The sequence below is a fragment of the Boeremia exigua genome (assembly GCF_020726555.1).
Source record: "Boeremia exigua strain MPI-SDFR-AT-0100 chromosome Unknown C7974scaffold_3, whole genome shotgun sequence".
Classification (NCBI taxonomy): Eukaryota; Fungi; Ascomycota; class Dothideomycetes; order Pleosporales; family Didymellaceae; genus Boeremia; species Boeremia exigua.
Window position 1 is genome coordinate 1,710,135 of NW_025763520.1, and position 25,686 is coordinate 1,735,820.

The 25,686-nt window shown below is 52.1% G+C and overlaps 12 protein-coding genes across 12 annotated transcripts; 6 read left to right on the top strand and 6 right to left on the bottom strand.

The window, feature by feature from the left end:
- Window positions 1-267: 267 nt before the first annotated feature.
- C7974DRAFT_388253 (phosphoribosylformylglycinamidine cyclo-ligase) lies at window positions 268-2,590 on the bottom strand. Its single transcript, XM_046141269.1, has one exon. The coding sequence runs from the start codon at window positions 2,499-2,501 to the stop codon at window positions 375-377; it is 2,127 nt and encodes a 708-aa protein (XP_046000348.1). The 5' UTR covers window positions 2,502-2,590; the 3' UTR covers window positions 268-374.
- An 814-nt stretch (window positions 2,591-3,404) lies between these two features.
- C7974DRAFT_129061 (P-loop containing nucleoside triphosphate hydrolase protein) lies at window positions 3,405-6,039 on the top strand. The gene is made up of 3 exons (XM_046135331.1): window positions 3,405-4,603; window positions 4,656-5,421; window positions 5,553-6,039. Exons 1-3 carry the CDS (start codon window positions 3,554-3,556, stop codon window positions 5,909-5,911), a joined length of 2,175 nt encoding a protein of 724 aa, XP_046000349.1. The 5' UTR covers window positions 3,405-3,553; the 3' UTR covers window positions 5,912-6,039.
- Window positions 6,040-6,872: 833 nt separating this feature from the next.
- On the bottom strand, window positions 6,873-7,473 carry C7974DRAFT_373574 (YjgF/Yer057p/UK114 family; the record flags this gene model as incomplete). Its single annotated transcript, XM_046140111.1, has 3 exons — window positions 6,873-7,214; window positions 7,368-7,381; window positions 7,431-7,473. 3 exons carry the CDS (start codon window positions 7,471-7,473, stop codon window positions 6,873-6,875), a joined length of 399 nt encoding a protein of 132 aa, XP_046000350.1.
- An 883-nt stretch (window positions 7,474-8,356) lies between these two features.
- Window positions 8,357-9,117, bottom strand: C7974DRAFT_410305 (phosphoribosyltransferase-like protein; the record flags this gene model as incomplete). Its single annotated transcript, XM_046143454.1, has 2 exons — window positions 8,357-8,520; window positions 8,571-9,117. 2 exons carry the CDS (start codon window positions 9,115-9,117, stop codon window positions 8,357-8,359), a joined length of 711 nt encoding a protein of 236 aa, XP_046000351.1.
- Window positions 9,118-11,514: 2,397 nt separating this feature from the next.
- C7974DRAFT_129198 (Bestrophin, RFP-TM, chloride channel-domain-containing protein) lies at window positions 11,515-13,301 on the top strand. Its single transcript, XM_046135332.1, has 3 exons — window positions 11,515-11,701; window positions 11,749-11,896; window positions 11,947-13,301. Exons 1-3 carry the CDS (start codon window positions 11,612-11,614, stop codon window positions 13,101-13,103), a joined length of 1,395 nt encoding a protein of 464 aa, XP_046000352.1. The 5' UTR covers window positions 11,515-11,611; the 3' UTR covers window positions 13,104-13,301.
- Window positions 13,302-14,143: 842 nt separating this feature from the next.
- Window positions 14,144-14,862, top strand: C7974DRAFT_373577 (uncharacterized protein; the record flags this gene model as incomplete). Its single annotated transcript, XM_046140112.1, has 4 exons — window positions 14,144-14,350; window positions 14,401-14,601; window positions 14,655-14,749; window positions 14,820-14,862. 4 exons carry the CDS (start codon window positions 14,144-14,146, stop codon window positions 14,860-14,862), a joined length of 546 nt encoding a protein of 181 aa, XP_046000353.1.
- Window positions 14,863-15,310: 448 nt separating this feature from the next.
- On the bottom strand, window positions 15,311-16,046 carry C7974DRAFT_410308 (Tctex-1; the record flags this gene model as incomplete). The annotated part of the gene is made up of 4 exons (XM_046143455.1): window positions 15,311-15,583; window positions 15,819-15,893; window positions 15,945-15,992; window positions 16,041-16,046. The coding sequence occupies 4 exons, from the start codon at window positions 16,044-16,046 to the stop codon at window positions 15,311-15,313; spliced, it is 402 nt and encodes a 133-aa protein (XP_046000354.1).
- A 430-nt stretch (window positions 16,047-16,476) lies between these two features.
- C7974DRAFT_410309 (uncharacterized protein) lies at window positions 16,477-16,911 on the top strand (the record flags this gene model as incomplete). Its single annotated transcript, XM_046143456.1, has 2 exons — window positions 16,477-16,510; window positions 16,559-16,911. 2 exons carry the CDS (start codon window positions 16,477-16,479, stop codon window positions 16,909-16,911), a joined length of 387 nt encoding a protein of 128 aa, XP_046000355.1.
- Window positions 16,912-17,073: 162 nt separating this feature from the next.
- C7974DRAFT_449413 (major facilitator superfamily domain-containing protein) lies at window positions 17,074-19,117 on the bottom strand. The gene has a single exon (XM_046145705.1). The coding sequence runs from the start codon at window positions 18,728-18,730 to the stop codon at window positions 17,258-17,260; it is 1,473 nt and encodes a 490-aa protein (XP_046000356.1). The 5' UTR covers window positions 18,731-19,117; the 3' UTR covers window positions 17,074-17,257.
- A 79-nt stretch (window positions 19,118-19,196) lies between these two features.
- On the top strand, window positions 19,197-22,072 carry C7974DRAFT_129279 (uncharacterized protein). Its single transcript, XM_046135335.1, has 4 exons — window positions 19,197-19,925; window positions 19,984-20,700; window positions 20,751-21,705; window positions 21,756-22,072. The coding sequence occupies exons 1-4, from the start codon at window positions 19,310-19,312 to the stop codon at window positions 21,880-21,882; spliced, it is 2,415 nt and encodes an 804-aa protein (XP_046000357.1). The 5' UTR covers window positions 19,197-19,309; the 3' UTR covers window positions 21,883-22,072.
- Window positions 22,073-22,627: 555 nt separating this feature from the next.
- On the top strand, window positions 22,628-23,508 carry C7974DRAFT_129276 (uncharacterized protein). Its single transcript, XM_046135334.1, has 2 exons — window positions 22,628-22,773; window positions 22,847-23,508. Exon 2 carries the CDS (start codon window positions 22,869-22,871, stop codon window positions 23,352-23,354), a length of 486 nt encoding a protein of 161 aa, XP_046000358.1. The 5' UTR covers window positions 22,628-22,773; window positions 22,847-22,868; the 3' UTR covers window positions 23,355-23,508.
- On the bottom strand, window positions 23,508-25,549 carry C7974DRAFT_129268 (alpha-1,2 glucosyltransferase-like protein alg10). Its single transcript, XM_046135333.1, has 5 exons — window positions 25,420-25,549; window positions 25,289-25,374; window positions 24,630-25,243; window positions 24,447-24,584; window positions 23,508-24,401 (listed from the first exon to the last, which is right to left on the bottom strand). Exons 1-5 carry the CDS (start codon window positions 25,519-25,521, stop codon window positions 23,662-23,664), a joined length of 1,680 nt encoding a protein of 559 aa, XP_046000359.1. The 5' UTR covers window positions 25,522-25,549; the 3' UTR covers window positions 23,508-23,661.
- Between the last annotated feature and the right edge of the window lie 137 nt (window positions 25,550-25,686).

Here is a 25,686-nt window from a genome sequence, read left to right on the forward strand (position 1 = left end):
TCTAAACCTTCTCTGCAATCTCAGAGGGTCGTTAATCAGTAACTTACTGCGACAAATTTATTCTAAAATTAAGAAAAAAAGAGGTTTATAAAATTAGAATGTTAAATTTAACCTAGAGTAGGTTAGGCTCTAGGCTAGCTTAAAAAGTCTATATAAAAGCTTTATATACCTAGCCTTAGCCTAAGATATATCTAATAAAAGGCTAAGGTAGCTTTATATAGAAATCTCTATAATATCTTTAGTAGTTAAGAATATAGTATTAAGAAATTTATAGTTAAAACTTAAATAAACCTAGTTTCTAGAAATATCTAATATCTATTTTTAAACAGTATATAATAGAAAATCTAACAAGCAGATAGAACTCTTTGTGCTTCTTACCCCCAAACTTCCATGTTGTGCACAACGACTTCGTCGCTGCCTCGCTTGATAAGCTTTCCTATTTGGAAGACGCTCTCGCCCTCCGCTCGCAGAAGCTCCAAGGTGGCATTCGTATTCTCAGGGCTGACAACCAATACCATTCCAAGACCAGTGTTAAAAGTCCTCTGAAATTCCTGGGGCTCTAGGCTCCCAGCCTTCTTTAGCCACTTGAACACTTCAGGCAACGGCCATGTCTGTGCGTCGAGTTCCGCAGCCAATGTCTTTGGCAACATTCGTGGAATATTCTCACTCAGACCGCCGCCAGTGATGTGCGCCATACCCTTCAATAGGTTCTTCCGAACAGCAGCTAAAAGGGGCTTGACGTAGATTTTCGTGGGTGTGAGAAGCGCAGTGCCGATATTGTGTTCTGGACTCCAGGGTGCGGTATCGTGGAAGCTCAAACCACTGCGCTCGACGATCTTGCGGACAAGCGAGAAACCGTTAGAGTGGACGCCACTAGACGACATTCCAAGAAGAACATCGCCTTCACGCATGGCCACTGTATCAGGAAGAATTGTAGCACCTCTCTTGATAGCACCAATAGCAGCGCCACCCGCGTCGTACTCGCCTTCCTGGTAAATGCCCGGCATTTCTGCAGTCTCTCCTCCGACAAGCGCAGCACCTGATTGTCTGCAACCGTCCGCAACGCCCTCGATGAACTTGGCTGCTGAGGCGATATCAAGCTTCGAGCAAGCGTAGTAGTCAAGGAACATAAGAGGCTCCGCACCTTGAACGACCAAATCATTGACGTTCATAGCAACAAGGTCAATACCAACAGTATCATGTTTACCCATCTCGAATGCAATCTTGACTTTTGTGCCAATCCCATCGATGGCACCGACCAAGATAGGCGCCTCGGTGTAGCCGGCAGCTTGCAGATCAAGTAGTCCGCCGAAGCCTCCTATCTCACCGTCGGCACCGGGACGGCGCGTGGATTTTGTGGAGGCCTTGATTTGCTGGACGAGCTGGTTACCCGCATCGATGCTGACACCTGACGAGGCATATGTCATTGCTTCGGCTTGTGTGGTGTTGAGAGAGTTCGACACGGTCGCGCCGTCTGTGGCAGGTTGAAGCAGCTTCCAGTCACATGTGATGCCCTCTTTCTTGAACTCGGCGAGGAGATGGTTCGCAATCGAGTCGAAGTTGGCAGTCGCGAGTGCGAGGATAGTGGGGCCAGCACCCGAGAGGCAGATGCCGAGTAGACCCGGATGCGACTGGGGGGTAACAGACTGGAGGATTTCGGTGAGGCCAGGAATCAAGCCGCGGCGGTAAGGCTGGTGCATCTTGTCCTGCATGGCTGTATAGATCATGTCGGGGTTAGGCGGTGATTGTCCGAGTGCAGTGGTCAGGACGGCCAAGCGCTGCATGTTAAAGATGGCATCCTTGCGTGAATACGACTCTGGCAATACAGCACGGGCCTTTGCTGTAGACACCTCGAACTGGGGAATAATGCAGATGCACTTGATGTCAGGCGACCAGGGGAACTTGGTGTAGTGTCCGATGTTGAGCGGAGGCTGCGGCGGCTGCAGGCCCGTATCCACACCGCCCGCTGGCTCAGGCAGCACTTCGCTGAGCGGAATCTCGAGGCGCTCCGTGTCCTCGGGCGACAGCTCGTTCAAGTAGGTGCCGACAAAGCCTCCATACAGCGCCGCAGCGACGTTGTCCGGGTGGCGTTCCTCCATGAGGCAATAATCCAGCATGCGCGCCTTGGACAGCTTCAGGTTGCCGACCTCGTTCGCCAGCTGCACGCCGGCCACAATAGCGGCGGCAGAGGAGCCCAGGCCGCGGCCCAGCGGAATTGGGTTTTTGACGTGGACGTGGGTCTCGGCGGGGAATGCGCGCACGCCATGGCAGCGGAGGACGTAGACGGCGGTACGGGTGATGAGGTTGTCCTCGGCGATGAGAGGCACGTCTGCGGCGCCAACGCCCTCGTAGGTGATCCTACAGTTGAGCGAGTGCTCCGAGCGGTCCTGGCTGGCGACGCGGACGTGGAGCTCGAGGTAGAGGTTGAGGGCAAGGCCGATGACGTCGAAGCCGGGGCCAATGTTGGCCGACGAGCACGGCACCTTGATCACAGTCGTCATTGCGGGGAGTTGTGGGAGAACAGACGTCGCGTCGACGTCTGCATTCCCACGTAAAAAGTGTTTGCGCCCGAAATCGCAAAAATGACGCCGGTTGCGGGGTTAAGCATAGCACGGGCCACTTCGCTGCCCCCCCCCTCGCGTTGCAGGATGAAAGGCGCATCAAGAATATGAGCCAGATGTACTACTACGCGACAGTAAAATAGATAGAATAAACAGAAACCCTAGAAAACGCTTCCTTGCCTATGATATATTTTATATTTATCTGAATTCAAGCTTGTAAGTGCTACAAGTTCTAGGTTAAAGTTAGTCACCTTGAAGGCCGCTTATCCACCGCTTTTGCTGAAACTTGAGAGCCCAAGTGCATCTGGGGATCACAGCCACATGTCGAGAAGCAGTCGGGCATTGGCTGCCACTCCATCATCCTGCCAGTGGCCAAGCGTCTCGCCCGGATTGTCTGCTGCGGGCATGGCTGCTGCAGCCTAGCACCGCCCTTGTGCGCGGGCGCCCATGCGTTCATTCGCGCCCTGAATGTCAAGGGTGGCTCAAGCAGTCACGACTGGCTCAAGCATCTGCAGCCGCATCTGACGTCGAAACGTACGAAGCCGAACCTGGTGGTGCTCTGCTGCACAGGTGAAGCTGAGGCAGAGACACGTGCCGGCGCCCTCTCACCTGCAGCCCTTTCCGCAACAAACACTGCCGATGCGATCGTGCCTTGATCTAAGGGCCATCTAACGTTGTTTGTATTGATTGACATCGATTGTTCCTAGGTGAAGATTGCTGCAACACGCAAGGCTGTGTAAGCAGGCAGCAAGCAGGCAACCGTGTGTCTGTCACCTTCACTACATAAGTCAGCCTGCGATCACATCTGGTCTTCCTCTCTCTTTCTTCACAGCTGCACCATCTCCACTTACGCATCAGTCACCTCCCTTCCTATATTACGAGGGCCTGTACGCATTTTTGCACTGTACTAATTACCACGATCAGCTGGCCGCTCGGGTATTAAACCTGCGCTCGCAGATCTAGCAACTGCCATCCGTTGCTCGGGATTGACCATGTCTCCCGGCATGTGTGAAGCCGCAACATCTGCATCCTCCAGCTCGGATGAGTCGGACTCTCAAATTGCCACTGTCACCAACGGAGTAAAGCACGTCATTATCAACGGGGAGGGTACATCCCATGGCAGAACAGAGGAGAAGACAGAAGTAGAAGAGAATGAACAGATCGACCTCGGTATGAAGCTTGGGTTCAAGAATCTTTACTCGGGCAAGGAAGACAAGAAAGGTCGCTTTCAGTGGCAGGACACGATTCCAGAAGACATCGGTGATCCCGTCGAGAACAAAGAGACAGCAAAGTGGGCTCTCTTGGTTCGCAACGTCAAAGTGTATAATGACCCCAGGAAGGTACTGTCGATCCATTCGATTGTCGTCCAGAGTCCGCTGCTCAAGAAGCTGCTCGCTGCCGTCTTGAAGAATTACCCTGGTGTGACTGTCGGTCTCAATCGCCTCGAATTCTCAGGCAAGTTTGAACCGCTTATACACCGCTGGGCAGAGTTGGAGACGGCCATTAGCAAGTTGGGCAGTGCCACCGAAGAACAGCGAATCACCAAGCAGCATGCGGAATTGTTACAGGGCATCCTCGTGAAGGAGTTCAAGAGCTTGATCGATACATCCCAAGACATGATGAGCAAGCGAGTCATGAACTTTGACCTGCTATGGACTCTTTATCAGCCAGGTACGACTGTCTTTTCGCGTCAGGACGGTCAAGAGACAGCACTAAGTTTGAACACAACTCGCTATGGTCTGGATTCGAAGGGTGTCCCATGCTTCTGGATCACTGGCAAGTACATAGATTGGGACGGCACAAAATTCGGCACACAGAAGTTGAACGTCTGCATACCCATCTTTACTGGCACTCGTACCATTAGTTCCCTTAAGGCATATCCAATCGACTACCATCATGATGCCGAAGCCGTACGCAGGCGCCTTACTGAACGTGGGGCTAAAACGGAAGAACTCGCTGGATCGAATTATCGAGCCTACCACGGCGTCGCTTGGAAGATGGGTTCCTTTGGCACAAAAGACAAGTACAACGTCAAGGGTCGAGTGAGTAGCAGTAATGCCGAACTTCTTTCGTGACACTGGCTAACAAGTACAGATCGTCATCGACACGTATGGCTGGAATCGGTTTAATCCCGGTAATGCTGTGTACGTTACGCCTCTGAGCCAGAAAGAAGTCGTTGCAGACGGGCGTAGTAGCGAGATCGACTATGACGAGGATGGCGAAGATGCTGATGACGGCGAAGAGTATCTAGAAGACGAAGACTATGACGAAGACGATGGTGGAATGCCCATCGACGGTCGCTTTGCAGACGAGGACGACGAAAGCACACAACCCACACCACTCACTGCGGAACAGAAGCTCATCTGCACCCCCTTGCTTCGCGGATATAGCCTGAAGAACAAGATGTGGCTCAACTTCTTCGTCAATTGCGTCGAGCAGATTGAATGGCAGAAAGATGCGTTCGACCGATTAGTTCTACCGAAGAATCAAAAGGAGCTGATCCTGGGCTTCACTGAATCGCAGCGCAAAAACCGTGATACATTCGACGATGTCATCGAAGGGAAGGGCCGCGGCATGATAATTCTGCTCTGCGGACCCCCAGGGGTCGGCAAGACTTTGACCAGTGAGGCGGTCGCTGAGGAGATGAAAGTTCCGTTGTATCTAATGAGCGCCGGTGATCTCGGCTTCGACCCCCGACACGTCGAAACCAAGCTCCAGGATATCCTAGAGATGTGCAGTCGATGGAACGCGGTGCTTCTACTCGATGAGGCTGATGTTTTCCTGGAGCAGCGATCACTGCACGAGCTTGAGCGCAACAAGCTCGTTAGCATCTTTCTCAGAGTGCTCGAGTATTACGAAGGTACGTGACATCCAATCAATGCCTTTTGAATTCCACCCTCTTCCAGCAGGCCCCCTCACGATTATCTACGACATGGATATTGAGACGGGCGAAGTTAAGAGCATTTGATCCAGTTTTACTGACCCTTGCAGGAACTATGTTCCTTACCACAAACCGAGTGGAGACGTTCGACCCTGCATTCCAGTCACGAATCCACATCTCACTTGACTACCAGGAGTTGACAATTGACTCGCGTAAGACTGTGTGGGATAACTTTCTGAACAGTTCCACACAGGAGCACATAATTACCAAAGAACAACTAAGTGAGCTTGCCCGCATGAATATGAATGGTCGACAGATCAAGAACATTCTCAAGATTGCGCGCTTGCTAGCGAGCAGGAAGGAGGAGAGGCTCGGCTATGACCATATCCTAACAACTCTCGATGTCACTCAGCATTTGCATAACGAGAATCAGGCCAGCAAGCGCACACAGGGTAGTCTGTATGGTTGATCTTGGTTGAGTGTGTATCCGACCGCCTTCTAAGTTGCATTCTAGTAGTTGCATGCGGTTGCGGTCATGGCAACAAGCGTACCTATAGGTATTCGGAAATACAATCTCACTTGTCTACGATTCGTCGGGAGATTATGTTGCGCGGATCCAAACCTCCACCATTCAGGAGTGTCTCCAGTCTCGCTGTACATCGCTGTGCTTTAAGGTCTACAGCTATCAGAGAATCCTGAGCGTGAGGCTATAAGTGATTCCGCCATGAATGTGACTTACTCGCCTCTGGTGCTTAGAGACCTTATCGATCCAAAATTTCTGCTGAATGTTTTTCACCAAGCACGCGCTTTCGTATCCATCCAGGAGCGAACTATTGTGCAGATCCAACTGCACGCTTCGAAAAAGAAATCGCTCACCTCCAGACCCAAGAGTTATCGGTGTCAAGTCACTTCAAGTTCGATGCCAGTATCAAGACTAGCAATTAAATGACTAAGCATCAGGGCGTTGTCAGCAGTGGCTGCTCAGAATGAAACATGAGTGCGCGGCACCCGTGAATTTTCTCCAAAGGAGCATGTCATGTATTCTGAGGGACCTAACAACGGGGTGCTAGTACGAATCTCGCTCGACGACTTACAAGTCGATCACGAGTAGAGTACAAACAGTGAGGCTCAGTAAGGGTGGGAGTGCCGGAAATGCTGATGGAATCTGGTATTGTATGCACTCGTGCAGTACTCTCCTGCAATATTAGTGAATGTAGGCTAGACGCGCCAGGAATTTTTATGATTGATAACTCAGGAGTAACTTCTGCACATAACTGTTACCAAGTAGCGCAGGGCAGTTGATAGTCAAGACAAACGTGATGTTCTGGTAAAAGATGATTGTTTTAAGAGTTGGTCTGATGTTTTATCAGCCTGACCAGGCCAATCGAGAGTATCTCTAACCTACATTTTGTCAGTTTCTCTGCACCGGATTAAAGCTTCGCAGCATTCATACCGTTATAAGCAATGCATTCGATCTCGACTGGGACACCCTTGGGCAGCTGCTTGACTGCTACACAGCTACGTGCAGGCTTGTGTGCAAAGTACTTTTCGAACACGCCATTCATCTCCGCGAAGTGCGCCATGTCATCAAGGAAAACATTGACCTTGACAATCTTCTCCACGGGTGTGTTGGCCTCCTTCAAAATAGCGATTATGTTCTCGCAGCACTGTGTGGTCTTGTCGGTGATGCTGCCCTCAATCAGGGCGCCGGTCTTATCGGCGGGAATCTGGCCGGAAACGAAGACCTGGGGTCCAGCAATAATCGCCTGAGACTATGTTGTGTGAGACAGGTATACCCAGGAAGGTGATGGTGAAAGCAAGAGACTTTGCAGGGCTGGAGGGGAAATCAAGGGACGAACGAAGGTATGATCGATGGTGGGTGTAGTGGAGAATGGTGTAGCTTGAAAGAAGTTCGTTATACGTACATAAGGTCCCGCAACTGTGCTACTGTCAGCTTCATTCAGGTCACAACGTCCAAGAGTTCTCACCAGGGCAGGCTTCCTTTGTAGTAACGATCTTGATTCCAGACATGTTTCTCGTGATCGTTTGCGGTAAGATAGATCTGTTGACTTGAGCGGGAAGTTGCAAAGCTAAGAAGGTCGGTCGCGAAGCTCGAAGAAGTGGGCGGAGCATGTAAAGAAGCAGTGGTCGTGGACAGTTTGTCTGTGTCTGGTAGGTAAATGCAGGCTAGCATCGGGTGCGGAGCTATGACAGCACGCCGACGGGAAAGACGCGTGTACGGAACAGGAAGGTGGGGGTCCGATTGCGGAGATGTCCTGGCCGCAGCGCACAGACTGGGCGCTTGACTTGACTTGATACGATGTATTTCTTACACCTGCATATCTAGAGTGCGTCCTACTAGGTTCCCTGTTTGTGCAAACATCAGTACATGCGGGCTACGCGTAGAGACCAGATTTGCGACAGCTCGAAGCTGCTTGAGTCAGCCAGATTGCCTTCTGCTCTTCGACAGAGTCTGAGTAGAAGCCCTCAATGGTATGGCGAACTGCTCCGCAGCGACATGGTTAGGACGACGATATGCTTGGACAAGGCGTGAGTACACGAGTCTAAGCAACCTTACGAGTATAAATAGACACAGTAGCAAGGGCCACAGTCACAATGGTTGCGCAGTCCACTGGCAGGAGAGCACCAGATGGCTCTCTGGTCGGTCTTGCCCGACATTGGGGATATAGCAGTGGACTGGTTCAATAGTATGTAATGTAAATATATAGCAGTCTCCATGGGAGTGTTCCTGATCACCACGCATCGTGGGGTGTAGGTATTGGTCCCCTTCCTCGAACGCATAAAATGTTGAATGAGCACCGGGACTTTTCCTGTCCTCTGCCCAGAACCTGCAAACGCCTGCCCATGCAACTCGGTGTTTCGTCTGCCGCGTGATAATTGAGTGTCTAGCCGCTTATTTGCTGGCGAGCTTCTCCTCCTGGCCGGAGAGCAGGGTGTAGACTGGCGCGTTGAGCTTATCGCGGCCCTTGAGGAAATCGAGCTCCAGAATGAAGATGTATTCGATGACGTTACCGCCGAGTTTTTCAACAAGGGTGCCCGCTGCTGCTGCGGAGCCACCTGCTGCTGTTAGCATGTTGTTGCGCGGGTCAGGCGTGGGTGCAGCTCACCAGTCGCAATGATGTCGTCGACAATCAGCACCTTCTGGCCCGGCTTCACGGCGCCGGCCTGCATCTGGAAGAAGTCGGCGCCATACTCCTTCATGTACTCGGCAGTCTCGCAGGGGCCGGGCAGCTTGCCCCGCTTGCGGACGGGCACGAATGCGGCGCCCAGGCGCAGGGCCAGGGTCGGGCCAAAGAGGAAGCCGCGCGCGTCGAGGCCGACAATGACGTCGGGCTTCTCAGTGAAGGTCTGCTGGATGTGCAGCTCGAGGGCGTGGACCAGAGCCTCGAACAGGCTGGGGTCGGCGAAGATGGGCAGGATGTCTTCGAACAGGATGCCGGGGGCGGGGAAGTCGGGGAACTGGCGCAGCGCGCCCTTGAGCTTTACTTTAAGATGGGCGAGTTCGGCGGCGGCGGCGGGACCGGAGGCGGAGAGTCTTCTTTGGGAGGCATTGCTCTCGAGCGTGGGGTCGGGGCGACCGGCGGGCGGGTGGGCAGCGGTGGCCTCGCCTGCGACGGAGTGGAGGGGGGCGGGGGAGTCGGTGGGCGGTGACATGGCGAAGGAGGGCGGCGGCAGCTTAGATATGGTGGGCAGAGCAGGCAGCGCAGGCAGACGCAAGGCAGGTGAGAATCTCGCTCGGACGCGCCAGCCTGAGTCGACGCACGAAAAGCTGCTGCGGGGCCTGCAGGGGTCCTCGACGCGCTACGGCGGACGCTGCTGGGCCGCCCGCCGTGCCACACGTCGTCGCGGGCGTCGAGTCCGCCGCACCAGCCTGCACCTCCAACAGACCAACAGGCTGGCGGCGCGCTGGCTGGCTGCACTGGCCGGCTGCACTGGCTGGCTGGCTGGCTGCTGCGCGCGGAGTGCCGAGCACGCTGCCCGTGTCATGGCCGCTTCACATGCTGCGTGCTAGCACTCCGACCCTTCCCGTCGCCCTGTGAAGCTCCCAACAAAATGGCCATTCACCGCTTGTACTGCCCAAGCGGGCGGCGCGGCGGAGCCAGCTGCGTGACACCCGCTGCCGTCACCATCGCCTCGCACAGAGCCCGTACTCGCGCAACGAATCACATCGCCGCCTACAGATGGGGTGGTGCAAGGACGCGGTCGTTGCGACGCGTGGTGCTCTTACAGACAGGTGGTGCTGTGGTGCTGTGATGCACCAGCTGCACCAGCTGCATCTCTGCTCCACCCAAAAGCACGCTACCGTGCAGCCACACGCTGGCTGCACGCGCAGAAGCTGATGTGGAAGCTGGGCCGCTGCGCTAGAAGCTTCACCTGCTTGCTGCACGCGTGTGGCTGCGGCAACATGATGTCGTGGAGGCTTCAAATCCTCGCAACACATCTTCAGCATGCAGCTACAACGTACTGTGTACATAGTGCCTGCCTTTGCTGCGACAGAGGGAACGGGTCAGACTAATGGACTCCTTCTGCGCTGCGTTCTGCACTGTGTCTTAGACATCGCGCTCTCCACACAGCCTCGGCGTGTGGACGCCCGTTCCCAATAGAGTATACTTCATTGTGACGGGCTTACACAATCGCAGTCGATGTACACTTGTCACACAGTGACTCAGGCGCACAACGGACGTCGGTTTTGTACGCCAGCCTCTACGAAGTAAGTGCAGCCTCCTGTGAAACTGTGGGTGCGGGGCGTCAGCACTGTCACAGATAGCCAATCCCTGCGTGGCACATGCGACAGCTCTGTGCTGCTCCCCATACTTGGTACTGCACAGTAACAACCCAAGTCGTCACGCTCGAATCTTACCAACTCTTCAATACATAACAAGACAAGCACCAGTCCGATCGGGCAGCGGGGCACGCACCCGTTCACAAGATCAGGGTCATCTATCCCCAGCGTCTGTTCATAGTCTCCAGTCAACCTTGGCTCTGTAGAATGTCCATTGTGTCGGCCTTTGTTACTTCCCTAGAGGCAAAAAAATATTTAATTGAGTGTTTCTGCATGCTCCCTATGTACGTTACTGTCGCGTAGTAGAATGTCCGGCTCATATCCCTAATCCACCGTTCATCTGCAACGTGAGAGGTACCGACTGATGAGTTCCTCCACTGTGGTGTGGAGCGGTGGCAAGAGCCCTTGGTGCGACTTCAACAAATAGGTAACGTTGCTGGCCATCCGTACGAAACCCATCGGGTTGGGAGGACTGAGCTCCATACTGGCCTGGCGAGAAGGCTTGCCTTCTTTCGCCTCGTTGCTGCCAGTTCCATTGCTCTTGTGAAGTCTGCATCTACTTCACCGCAACCCAGATCTCGGCTTCATCTGCAAGGCTGTCTACAGGGAGGACCTCAGGGGCCTTAGTACCTATTTACATCGACATCAAGCAACCAGGTGTCAACAATGCCAAGGCGATCTCGACCGTCAAGTCGAGCTGAAGCTTGAATCACAAGCAAATCACATTATCTTGGCACCAAGCCAATCTGTTTCACCCTTGCGCTCATCACTACCGCATCGCCATACCTGAACAACTTCCGGTTTTTCAGTCTTAGAATTTCCGCAGTTTGCAACAGGAGGTGGATCCAGAATCCTGTCGGCTTAGCGTTCCTTTTCAGTACCCCGCGTTGTGTAGACACACCCTGTTTCTGAAGCGACAAGGCTTACGAGCACATCCCATGACTGGTACAACAACAACAACAACATCGCTAAGAAAGAGACTGTTGCAATGCGCCAGCGCATCTCCAACTACCGCCTGTCACATCAAATTAGCCCGCAATTTCACCCCGCCAAGCCGGGCTGTATCTGCATTAGGATTGTCCATGACCGTTCCCGCGAGGCAACATCATTTCACTGGTCTCGCCTATCACTGCCTTGCCCCTTGTGGTATGGCTGGACTTGTGCCGTTTGACACTCGGCGTCATTCGAAGTCGTTCAAACGCCAGGTCTTATTGGGTGGTGAAGTGCAGAAGAAGCCGTCAAAGATAGGGGCACGCGACACAATATGAAGTGCTCGCATATCCCAGACAACCGCTCAAGTTTGTCGCCAACCACCCACTACGTTGAAGGAAGATAGCAATTTCCAAGACAGAGAAGCTGCAGAGTATGGCGAACGCGTCGGACAAAGCAAGTGGCTCATTCCCTCGACCTCCGCTGCAAAAGCAAGATAGTGATAAAGATTTTGATGACTACTTCGTAAGCTGTTTTCCATGCTGGACTGTAAAGTGGCTGACACAAGACAGATTGGACCCCGCGACCTCGACCATCACTCGAAATGGCCCGTCTTCCTTCGCGTCCACGGCAGTGTGACACCAGAGATGGTATTGCCGCTCCTTTTCGTAGCCGGATGGTCTAGTATGATAACATTAATATCCAAGTTTGTACATGATCGTATGTTTCCATAGCTCTCCCAGTCGCCAACGGTCCCTAATAACATTCAGTCAGCGTAAATCAGCTTTTACTGACCGTCCTCGGTTTCGTGGTCGGTCTTGCCTTGAGTTTCCGAAGCTCCACGGCATATGAGCGGTACAACGATGGTCGCAAATACTGGGCTCAGTTGACTTTCGCATCCCAAAACCTTGCTCGGCTTATATGGATCCATGTTGACGAACGACATGAGAAGGATGGTGAACTTGGAAAACAGGATCTCCTCGCAAAGATCAACTGCTTGAACTTGATTGCAGCGTTCGCTGTCTCCCTCAAGCACCAGCTGCGGTTTGAACCATACATGCATTACGACGACTTGAAGCACTTGGTCGGTCATCTGGACACCTTCGCCCGCGATGCCGATCAACCAGACAACCAAAAGAAACAGAATGTGTTCAAGACAGCAGGCCAGTTCCTTGGGCTACCTATGGCCGAATCTAATCCACGCAAGCTCCTAAAGCGCTCACGCGTTCCTCTCGGTAACCTACCACTCGAGATCCTAAGTCACTTGAGTGTCTATATGAAGTCAATCTACGACAACGGCACATTCAAAGTTTCCATCTATCAAACACAGTCGCTCAATGCGCTCACAACATTCAACGATGTGCTGGTAGGCACCAACCGCATCCTCTCCACGCCGCTTCCCCTCGCTTATAGCATTGCGATCAGCCAAATAACATGGGTGTACATTCTCCTACTGCCTTTCCAGCTTTACAGGTTGTTACAATGGATCACAATCCCGGCGAGCGTATTTGCAGCATACATTATCCTGGGCATCGCTCTTATCGGTCGCGAAATTGAGAACCCGTTTGGAGAAGACGTGAATGATCTCCCACTGGAAGCCTTCTGTCTGCAGATCAGAAAGGACATCGACATCATCATGAGTAAACAACCCCCCAGCATCGAGCAAGTGGTCATGCACCCTGACAACCAGCTTCTCTATCCGTTGAGCGATTTGGGCAGTGCAGGTTGGGCGGCAAAAACTGTTGATGAGATCAGGGACGCATTATCGAGTAAGCCTGGCCTGCACTACCCATTGGTAGAGCACGGCGAACATCCTAAGCCGAGCCACCCTCATAGTACTGGTACCCGTCGCCGGACGACAAGCCATGATCGTGCTGAGATGGGTGAAGCCGGACAAGGTGCAAGTGGCGGCGATGGCGGCGACTGATCGGTTACCAAGCGGGGAACGTTTGCTAGCCATGTTCAGTATTCAAATACCTACCGAATGCATGGGTAATACCTCTCGAGACTCAGACATGGTGAAAGCGCCGTTTTCGCCCATGAGCACTGCGGTTTCAAGGAAAGAGAGGCGTTCACCCGTGATCGAATCGGCTTCTCGGTTTCATCAGATTCTCGATAATGTTTTGCTCTGATGTTTTTTAACAGATACCACTTGATAAAATCACAAAATCAATGTGTTGAAGGAAGAAAGACTCAATACATCAGGGACAGACAAACCCGACACATGTCAGACGGGAGACGTCTTCACTGCGACCTCTTTGCTTGATGTCCTGGATGCTCTCCTGCGCCCTGCGAACCCTTTAAGTTTATATTCAGCTTGGTATGCATTGCAGAGTTCCTTTCCGATTCGAGTGGTCTTTATTTGTCACCAGTTCATGCGTGGAATACTCCAGTCGTCTTTCCACGACGCAAAAGAAACCGATCCTCTCAAACCCCATCTTCCAAGCAGCCTGGCGATTCGACATACCTCCTTCGTATCTACAGTTTCAGCGAGCCAAGATATCCCCATAACATGTGTTCAGCCAACACCCGCTAACCATCCGTCCTACCCATGCAGGGTGCCTCGTCTCCGAACGTCATATCGACGCAGCGCACGCAGAACACCTCCGACACTCCCTCTGACACTCGAAACAACATGATCCCCCTAGACAACCACTGCCCTGCCCATTGAACCTCTGGACTTGACACGACAGCCCTCAGCGTCGCGAATGAGCACGCCTCATACCAGACCGTCTTCGTTCTTGACATCCTTACCGCAGCCGGCGCGCTGACCCTGCTCAGCCTTACTCCCCAACCAACCATCAAACGTATCAGAGCGCGGAGTTCTCGTCTCGCAGTGGACGCAGCGCGCGCGCCGCGCCGTTGAACACGCCGCTGGAGACATATTACTTCTTATGGCCGGCGCTGCTATGTCTCTTCGTCGTATATGTAGCGCATTTTGTGTGTGATCTACTGCAGGCGGGGGGTATGATCGAAGCTGACCTGGGATGGAATGGGCGCACTGCGTACAGTGTTGCTAGAGCCGAGTACGCGGGTAGTATCTCGGCGTTGAGCTTCACAGCGGTGCTCGCGACGCTGTTCTTCACTATCTTGCTGAACGGCGGCGTGTGGATCAACGCGTCCCACGTGCAGGAAAACGGGACGGAGATTGCGACGCCGCGGCGCAAGAGCAGGGTCTGGAATGCATCATGTTTGCAATGCTAGCATCGGGCTTAGGGGCTTAGGGGAGAGGACTGTGTGTGCGCGACGTGAGTACGGGGAGCGTGGGCGATGGCACTACGCTGTCGTGGAGTAATTTGCTGCATCATGACCAAGCGGTGCGGATTGCAGTCATTGTGCACGAGGCGATTGTGATGGCTGCATCGCCGAGTATGACGATTGAAGTCCTGGCTGAGTATGGCACCACAAATAAGATTGCTTATAGGGTACGTATTGCCACCTCCATTTTACGAAAAAAATTCGACACTGAAAACAATAGTCTTCCGAGCGTAAGGACCTGGTTCGCTTTGCGTTTGTCGTCGTACCACTGATCTGGCTCCGCAATATCTTCATCGTGTACGACGTCATATTGCTGTACGTCAGTGCGGTGGGTTGGTCTACAGTGCCCGTATTGGCGACGACGTATCTTCTTGTTGTGTCACAGTAATCAAGGGCTTCACGGCAGCTACTCCAATCGATCTCTCTAGGATACACCGTGGATGATCCTCACCAATGCCGCCCCATGCCGAATACAGGTTGTCATACTTGTGAACAACTAACATAAAGACTGAACGTTTTTAGTTACAAAGATGCTGACAGGCTCGTAGAGAGAGTAGGGTCGAATATTCGCGACGCATGTGGGTGACGGACGGAGTGATATGAGTGACAAGCAATATATTCTTATAAAATGGATGTATGAAATCGCTGGCTTATGAACATGCTACCAAACGCCTTTGTACGATACATCGATGTCACCTTCACGGTGGATGTTCTCCATATACACATCCAAGACTGAGCCAGCTTTTCCGTCCTGCTCTGCAACTCTGCGATGTATACCGAGTGATCGAGCCTCTGTTGTAGTGAAAGCTGTGAGCTTGTACTGAGCTCATTGATTACCTGCAGGGCCCATAAAGGCCTACCCTCACTCGCAACATCCTATATGGCGATCCAGGTGATTGTGATAACAATATCCATGCCTTTCTTCTCAGCGGCCTCCCACTTGTAGCTGTATGTCCCATCCTTCTCGTTGTTCCAGTAGGCACCCACGGCACTGTGCATGCCGCGGCGGCCGTGCTTCTCGGGCTCCGAAGGAGAGCCGATGTGCTGGATGACTGTGCTATTGGCGATGTACTTGAAGGCTGGTTGGCTGGTCTCGCCACCCTCAGTCTTTACTGTTGTGGCATCGATGACGGCTTTGAGAATGTTTTGCTGGACATTGTGTTAGCTGCTGAGTGGAAACCACGTTTTAGTAGGTGGGGGTCAGGAAGGTCGTGTCAGAGATGCGACAAGCGCTGTGGTTTTGTATTCACGTGGCGGGGTCTTAAGCCGCTTCATTAACACGGACCAAATGTTCTCATCATGTGAAAGGATATGCTGCGCAGCAAGGGCCGGCAGAGGCGATGTTGGTCTGCTCGCGTGCGCTGTGACGGGGCGGATGGCTTACGATGATGGTCGTGTTCCAGTCGGCGACTTTGGAGTGATCATAGAGCGCAGCTTCGCCGATTGCTTGTTCGCAGGCCTGGAAGCAATGTCAGATATACTTTTGGTGTTGTAGCCCGGAGATAGTTACGTTGCTGGCAATCTGCTGGAGCTGCTCGGTGGGAAGCGGTGAAGTGGCCTGTTACTGTCAATAACCTGAGCAGGATTGTGGACAGAAAACACTGACGGCCATTGTAGATGTATGTGTGGGTAGCAACTATCTTGATAGACTCGCGAAGATATTCAGATGTGTGTGGTGGCTGTTGTCGATAACGATTGCCGGAAGCGTGTGTTGTCGTGAATGTTTGTTGCGCCGTTAGCGTGGTTGCCGTCCTGGCTCCAGACCCGTTTGGGCCGCGCGCGGACGCAGTTGAGCGTCACGTCACGTGGGCGCTCTGATTGGCTGCAAGCGCATCACAGCTGCCATGCGTCGAGTCGAGTGCGGTTCGCATCAACTGGAGCTTCGTGCACAGAAGCTTTCCTCAACAACCCTGCCCGCATTCGAAGGCACTTTGTGAAGTTCTGTGCGACAACAGCTTCCGTCTTGCAGCCAATTGCCTATCCAGCACCCGCGACGTCACTCGAAAGCTCGTTTACCGACCGTAGGGCAGCACAACATCGCCATGTCCAGCCAGCCGCTCCTCCAGACTGCTCCGGGTACGTCAGGCTCTCAAACGCGCCCGATTAGCTGCTAATCACGTGCAGGCAAGCGCATCGCTCTCCCAACCCGCGTCGAGCCCAAAGTCTTCTTCGCCAATGAGCGTACCTTCCTCTCGTGGCTCAACTTCACCGTCATCCTCGGCGGCCTCGCCATTGGCCTTCTCAACTTCGGTGACAAGGTCGGCAAGATTAGCGCAGGGCTATTCACCATTGTTGCTATGATGGCCATGGTATACGCGCTGTTCACATTCCACTGGCGCGCGAAGAGCATAAGGATGAGAGGCCAGGGTGGTTTCGACGACAGGCTCGGCCCTACTATCCTTACGCTGGCGCTGTTCGCCGCTGTCGTTGTGAACTTCGTGCTGAGGTTGACCATGGCTGATGGCAAAAAGCACTAGGAGTCGCAGATTCTACCATAGGCAGCATGTGTTATGTCTCAAGAAGTGGATCGGAAGGTGACACATCGCTGGGATACTGAAACAGCTGATTGTTGAGTGTCATGAGGAGGGCAGGAGAGATTGCAGTGTATTGGAATTGGCAGAAGCTAAATGGGATGTTGACACGAAGTTGTATCGTGTTATTTTGCATGTGTCTGGCGGTACTGCTGGATCATTTCCCTTTTCTTAGCTTGGCGGCTGAGTGCACGTTCAGTTTACATATTTGGACACTGATAACTCAGTAGCTGACAGGATTTAAAGGTTCCCACCATCACTGCTTCAGCCATCCATCTACAAACTTCCTATATCACACCCATTTAGCAACCTTTTTCGCCATATGTAGTCTACCCAACAACGCGAAGATACTTGACAACAACGCCACTCCGCCGGCATAGAAGATTGCTGGTTGATACACATCAATGTTGCCCAGCCCAGCGCTCTCTTGTCCTCCTGAGGCTTGCAAGATGTAACCTGCAACAGGCGCACCCAGCAAAAACCCAAAGGTCCATCCAGTGGTTGACATACTCATCGCCACAGCTGCCCGTCCAGGACCAAAAATGCTAGCGACCACTGTAGGAAACACAGTAAAGTAAGCGCCATTGGCTACACCATTGAGAACAGCGAAGGCCAGCAGCGGTCCCAGGGTGTTAGAGACCGGCCAGATTGCCAGCATACTAACGGCGTTGAGGACCATGGCGATGAAGAAGGTATTTGTAGGGCCGGCCTTGTCGCACAGAGGCCCTCCTGCAAAGCGGCCGACAGCATTGCATGCATTGAATGCAGCCACTAGACCGGCACCAGTTGTCGACGAGAGCCCGAGTGATTGTGCGAAAAGAGGTAGATAGTATGGCGGCACGAAGAGGGCGAATGTTCCAATCGCACCTGCCGCGAACATGGCTGTGAATGGCACGCTGCGAAACATGGCCAGGTCGACGAAAGGCGCCTTACGAATAGAAGCGACGCGGTCTTTCATGAACCAAGCAGCTGGTAGTCCCATACCAATTGTTAATAGTCCTTGTATACGGAATGTCCAAGCGATGCCCACACGCTGAACCATCTTGTCGAGAACGATGGCCATGACAGTCCCACCGATACCACCACCAAGCTTAATGAGACCGTTCGCTAATCCAAGGCGTCCAGAAAAGTACTGCACAGGCAGCTGATTGGTAATAGTGAAGACAGCGTTCAGGCCAATGCCTGCCAACAGCCCAATTGTACAAAATAGACCCGGGAGGTTCGATGTGCAATTGCCAGCTGCAATAAGACCGAGCCCCATCATTGTGATACCCATCATGGCTGTGTACCTAGATCCAAAGTGGTGCCCGACTTTAGAAGTCAAGACGCCGAATGCAACACCAAAGCTCAGATTCAATGAGCCGATGAACGATACCGTGGATGTAGGCACGTGGGAGAGTGTGCTTTTAAGAAGTGCGCTTTGCAGAATCCCCCAGCAATTGGCCATCCCGTTTATCCAGAAGGTTACTATGAAGCCTGCAAAGACCACAACCCAGCCGTAGCCGCCGTCAGGAATGGCAGTGGTGCTGAATGCTCCGGGACCATTTGTGGTGGAGGTCGGCGTGGGTGAGCGGGGCGGAGTCTGTGTCTCTTCATCTGACGCTGATTGCTTTCGAGACTCATATGTGAGATGTAGTTCAGAGACCGCGGCTGAGTTGGGCAATGAAGGCAGTTCCAGTGTTGAAGAATATTTGGAGGCTTTGTTGATCTCGGGGAAGTGGCAGAGCTCCAATTCCGGCTGCTGAAGCTGGGTTGTAGTCGACATGCTAAGAATATCAAGGGGGCTTCAATCAGGCACTTGCTGAGAAGGCCTCAAGCTAGTATCCAATTACGTCTTGTGAGGTTACTATCGTCTTCCTGAATGTAGATGCTGGCTATCATAATCGAGTACCTCTCCACCTATAAGCACCTCCAAGCCGTGAAAATCTTTGCAACATCAATCACCCCATCGTCACCTCCACGAACGCATCTTGACCTGCTGCGCCATCAAAATCTAGCGATGGACATCATCGACTCGTAGCGGTGCGGCAAGCGCCAATGAGGCGATGCGTATCTTTTGGCTGCGTGGGTCAGAAAATCTGCCTTATCATTGTTAGGAATCCTCCAGCAGACTCTGTGTGCAAGCGTGCCTTGTCTACGCCCTGTGCGAGTTTGCAGGCCTTGTCGGGTCGACGAAGTTTGCGCCCTACCTGCTTGTCAAGAGAGCGTCCAATCACAAATGGGCTGCGAATCTAGACTTTCCGTCTTTGTTGGCGCCTTCCCCACTCCAGATCCTCCAGCACTGTTGTCAAACAAGTCTTTCCTCCATGTTTTTTGTTATTGTCGCATACCATCGGTTTAAAATATGGACATGAATGTCGATGCTGAGTGGAATGCACTGTTCAGCCCGCCCTCGGATGACATCTCTTTTGAGTTCACAGGTCTTCATGACAGTGATGGGTTCGACTCGCCTATCTACCCATCCGGACAATCAACGCCAGGTGACAGTCAGCATGCTTTGGAACTTGGAGACAATCTCCAAAACATCTTGAATGACGCGATATCCGGGGAGTCGACGCCCGACTCTCAGCCGATGCCAAAAAGTGGGGGACGCTTCTCGAGAGAGGTGGTGCGGGTGCTAAGAGACTGGCTCAATGCTCACAAGGCTCGACCATACCCGATTAACGAGGAGATGGAGATGCTGCAGCGACGTACTGGATTGAACAAGACTCAAATAGCGAATTGGTTTGCGAACGCTCGCAGAAGAGGCAAGCTCTCGAGAGCACCTTCTTCATACTCTTCGCAAAATACTTCAAGTAGGCCAGTTGACATCGCACCCAGGCCCGACACACCAGCCTTCAAGCGGAAAGTGCCCTCTTTGAACCCAATGGAAAGGTGGCAATCTTCCCCACCAGAACACGAACCTGCAGCAGTCTCTGACATCGCTCGCGCTGTCGAATCGAACGTTGGAACTTTCTCAGGTAAGTTGAATCATATAATCAGGGAAGTGGATGTGACCTCTGACAGCGATACTCATAGACAACAACAACCGTTTTGAGTACAAGGACGACACAAATCAGTCGTGGTACAATACATCCTCGGCCAGCAGTGCAGGAACTTCAGCCTCGAGCGATCTCTCTGCTACTTCGCAACATTCCAAGTCCATAAACTCTGTCAAGTCCGCAGCTTACTCTCGCAAGCGACGAATGCGTGCGCGCATTCCACGGACATCCTTGGTAGGGTTTCTGCTACCCTATCAGTGCACCTTTTGCACCGAAGACTTCAAAACTAAACATGATTGGCAACGTCACGAGAAGTCATTGCACCTACCCACAGAGCAGTGGATATGCACCCTCCATGGTCCCCAAGCTCTCAAGCTCGATACTGGCCATATGTGCTGTGTCTTCTGTAATGAGCCTGAGCCCAATGATGCACACCTTGGAACTCATAACTATCATTCTTGTCGTGAGCGCAAACTCGAAGGGCGTACATTCAACCGAAAAGATCATCTGAATCAGCACTTGCAGCTGGTCCATAATTCCAAATTTGACAAATTAACAATGAGCTCATGGAGAGTGCCGATGTCGAGCATCAAGACCAGGTGTGGCTTCTGCGATCTCAAGATGGAGACATGGGAGGAGCGCGTTGATCACCTTGCTGGGCACTTCAAGCAGGGCGTGACGATGGCAAGTTGGCAAGGCGACTGGGGTTTGGACGATCGACACCAAAAACTTCTCGAAAATGCAATTCCGCCATGTGAGTATTTCATACACCTTGTTAACCTAGTGTTAATTATCGGAACCAAGATCTCATCGACTACGAACGTAGTACGCCCGCTCCCTTTAGTGCAAGTCAGCGTCCAGATGGATCACCTACCACAGCCTATGAGCTAATCAAGATTGAGCTCGACCACTCCATGCAGACACGTTTCGACCTCTCTGGTAGAATGCCTGATAACTCAAGTATGCAACTTGAGGCCTGCCGTATTGTCTTCGCGTCTGAGGCCTTATCAACGAAGCAGGACACATGCCCTTCTTCGTGGTTGCGCGACCTAATCATGTCGAGCCAACATATCGCGAATGAGGCTAAATTTGGGCCGTTACGACTGCACAATGAGTGCCGGTTGTCGACACTCGAGATCAACGGCCGGGACAACATATTTGAGCTTTGTCCGCTCGAGGCTCGTCTGTGGACTTTTGTCCAAGCTGAACGAGCAACTGTGGGAGCTGTAACAGACGAAACCCTGCAAAATGAAGCAAGTAAGATCGTGACTTACATGGAGCAGATCTCGAATACACCATCCGATGTTTTTGCAAACTGGCTAATCAAGCTCATCCACGCAGATACAGATTGGCTATCGGAATTCAAAATGCGTGCCTGCTCTTCTGAGTCTGGACCTGCACTGGATCTCGAACCGCAAGACGCTGGGTCAATTCTGACTCATCATTTGGGCCCAGTGTTGCAGCCTTTTCCGCTGTACATGGAGTCGATCATTGATTCTTCTCAATTGGATATTCAAGAGGGACATGTTGATCCGGTAAAATATTATCTGGCAAGGGTATTGGATCCTCCACGAGATAGTGCTCAGGCAATTTCCCCGGCTCGATCAAGGATGTTCATCAACAGTGCCAATTTCTTTTCGTGGCTTGTCCGCGATCTTGCCCGGTGGGTTGCAGCGACTATGTCACCGAATAATCCGAATTGTCACATTCCAACTGACGAGGAAATCCAGCACCAGGCCAGGTGCATTGTATACGATGAGTACGATCAAGTATTAACGCCTCTCTGAGCACTCTGCTAATGCCATAAAGCGACGATCCATGGAACCAGACTGCAGCCGATAATGCACAATGGCTACGACAGTTCAAAAGAGACGTTGGCATCCTTGATGAACTCAATGATCCCAACGAAGCAAACTTAAGCAGCCTGTACATATGATGTGTACCATCTGACCAGGAGCTGGGAACTGTCGAGCATTTCGAAAGATTAGTCAGATCTCGACGTCACACTTGGTCTTTCTCATCTCGACCCCAAACTTCGGATTAAGCCTCTGGTACAGGTCGACCGTCGACATGTATGATCGTTCGGTGGGTCGCTCGGCGAACTTCGTTATACGAAGAATATCCACAACCTTTTCAGTACATTCGCTCCGGGACTCAGCTCGACAATTATGACGCGAGCCCGCATGCGTGCTGCTGACCGGAGTAACCGATGACCTCAAAGTCAGCCTCGGGCACGATGAACACGGGATGCGGCTCAAACGGCCCCACTACGTAACCACCAAGCCGCACTAGTCCTAAAGTACCGCTAGCCGGAGATGTCGGCACATCTATCTCCATGGATCAAGTCACGAGACCTATGCAATACCTGTCAGCCCAGACCTGTTATGTCATACGTGCAGAATTTGCTTCGAAGACTCGTGTCTCAGATGTCCCCGGATTCGCCGTGGCTGGTGTGGCTAGTGCACGGGCTGCCGGATAGCCGTTTGAGGCGTAAGGCTGACCTGTTCACTTAGGGTTAAACGGTCACATGTGCGTCCACCCTTGCATTGATAGGGCATCATTGCTTCTCTCGGCTCGCTGTTAGATACACCAGTTTGTCAAGATTAGGTTAGAACAAGATGCTAGCGACGCACCTAGGAAGCTTACGAGGGGAACAAAGTCTTGAGTATGTATGCGTACAGGATAACACGGCTTTATTATCTTAAACGAGCGGAACTGAAAACCATATATACCTCCCTTGGTTCCCTAACCGGTCCAAACCACGGCCTCAGGATTTCAACCGATCGTTCAACAGAGCATACCACATAACGAGCGAACCCCTTGCATTGTACGAAACATCGAACAATATTGAACTCGACCTCTCTCTCTCTCGATTACATCTCAAGCCGACCACACTCCAGAGACAAGAGACCCACATTGCCGATGACAAACTTCAACCAATCTATTAACGCCCGAGATTTGTCTTCTCGCCTCGACCGCCTCTTGCAAAACGACACCCTATCTTTCCATGGCTCCATCGCCCATGACGCCAACACCATGTCAGGAAACCGAAGAGTCCCCCGAACCGCCTCCTTCGACTCACTCCCACGCTTCTCAAAATCCTCAACTATGTCCTCAATCTCAACCAGCTCAACCCGATTCTCGGGTCTGTATGCATACCCAAGCCGCGCGCTTCACCGCAAGGATGTCGTGGTCAGTCCGGGCGAGTTCAGTACGCCACGCGTGCCCAGACATAATAGAAGGGGCACAGATGTCAGTGCGCAGAGCAGCAGTGAGAGCCGAAAGAAGAAGGACAGCTTCCAGGCCCATGCTTATGGGCGACATAGTAATCAATGGTTGTTCAACGACTTTAGCATTACTGATGCTGTTAGAAAGGGATATGGAAAGTGTTTTGGACGGGACAACTAAGGTTGAGAAACTACAAAGCTCTTACTATACTGCACTCTTATGGGGAAGTGGGGCGAAGGCTAAGGTATTGGAATATGGCATTCTCCAACGCGGAGAATACAATCGGTCACCACTCAACCATCTTCCTTTTCTTCAATATCATCTCCATGTTTGCCCAACATGTCATACGACTCTACGTTCGAGGTCTTATTTTACCGGAATATGTTACAAATCTAATATCGCAAAGTTTACCAAGGTTTTGGCTTGCTTCATAATTCATGAACACTCCCTCTTCCATAGTGACATCATCTTACATTCCAACATCCGTCTACCATAGAAATCTCTGCAACTTTCCGGGCTCGCTTGGCCAGGTAAAAGGCTTGTTCAGGAACAGATACTGTAAAGTCTGGTTGATGGCAAGCAGCCAAACAGTCTCCACCAATACTCGTAGATCAGGAGCGTACGTACGACCGCCAGTCGAGAAAACGGTTGGTGCATGAGGTACATGCAGGCGCCAGACGATCCATGGTACGATGAAGTAACGGGGTTCGACCAACGGAGCTGTCACGACGGAGAGCGCCGTCGTAACAAGCCATATAATGACAAAGCTAATCTGAACAGCCTCTCTCCAGGGCCTAGCTGGCACCTTGAGTCTCGAAGCTTCGGGGACTGAGGTGGGATGAGCGAGAGATTGTATGCTGAGCCAGAAAAATGCATAGTAGACTGGAACGGCGAGATATTTGAGCGCTGGGTGTCGGAGAAGAAGCTTGAAGACGTAGAACACGTAGTGGCGATTGTCAGCGAGAGTGTAAGGGTGAACGATGGTGTTGAAATGTACGGCGACTAGGCCAATAGCAATGAAGACAATGGCCTGTAAAGGCTGCGGGTAGACGGTGTATGGAGATCTCTGCTTGACACCGAGCTTGACTCCAATGTTTGATGGTAAAAGGTGAGCCATACAGCAAAACAAAGGCCCTATGAGGACGGGCGCCGAGAACAGGGCGATATATGGCCATATATAGAGCATTTGAGGTATGTGGATGGTGGCAGTGTGTGCTGATTTGTCGCCTGCTGTCGTCAGATTATGATCCTGGGGGAATGCGCATTGCTTACCGAGGACAACGCTACCGTTCCAGACCACAAATCCAGCAAAAGAGAGGAGAAGGGACACATAAGCAATCACGGACCTCATAACCTTGACAGGAGAGCTCAGTGCCGCAATTACAGTAGTCAACAGGAACATGATGGAGCCTAGACAAAGTTAGCCAAAATCCTCGCTCGGCTGCATGCACCTACCAGAGCCATCGAGACCTCCATCCCGCACGGAACTATCGGATATTGTGCCTTTTGACCAACTCTCTTGAACAATGGCCATGTAGCCTAGCCTACGTGCGGTGCTTGATGTGTGCCCGTTTTTTTTCAGCTCGTTGACGACTGTTAAACCGGCAGGGAACACTGCCACCCAAAATATGTTGGTCTGCCTGAAGGACAAGGCCACAATACCACTGAGTACGGCGACAAGATCATCGCTGAAACTTCTTTGCGTCTTCGCGGTAGTTCGCAGGAGTGCATAGTAACTTATCAAGACAGACGCGGTTGACATGATGTCTGTGTAGTAAAGGGAACCGAAAAAGAACAGCGGCGGAAACGAAGCAATATTGAAGGCAGTGAGTGCAGTAGAGAAGGGTGCCTGGTCACTTTCGGAGTCTCCCGATTGCTCTTCTGGTACATCTTCACCAGTTTTGTCAACCAAGCCCTCCTTTTTGCGTTGAGTGTAGCCCTGGGTTTGGATAAATCGGCGTATCTGAAGGACTTGGGAGAAGATTAAAGCGAGTGTAAACACATTTTGAAGTCTCAGGGTTCTTGCGCTGCATCCTAACACTGGCGAGAGTAGCTTAGCTACCAGATATCTAGACAACATTAGTTAAGTTCGCACCCGGAACATGTGGTCGTACAAGCCTGGAGGTGTGGTGATCTTCGGGTCCCACGTATAGTCTCCTGCACAATAATTCTGAGCCTGAGGTATATGGAAGAACTCATCCTTGCAATTCAGCTCTAAACATCACAGACGTGGTGCTTGTCTCACCAGATATGGGTCCGGGACATGTATGTTCACCAACCCGAACCATACAGTGGTGCTTGCAGCAAAGACGGCTGCAGCGACATGGCCCTGCCAATTTTCATACATATTCTGTAAGGGGCGGGTAACAACGAGGGAGAAGATGATGGTGCTCTGGCGACGGTATCGAATGATAGAGGGCAGAAGCCGCGGGGGAGCCTTGCGCTAACGCCGATTCGGTTAAGCCTCCGACGCGTCTGTGTGTCCCTTCCTCAAACAATTGAGATGACTGCA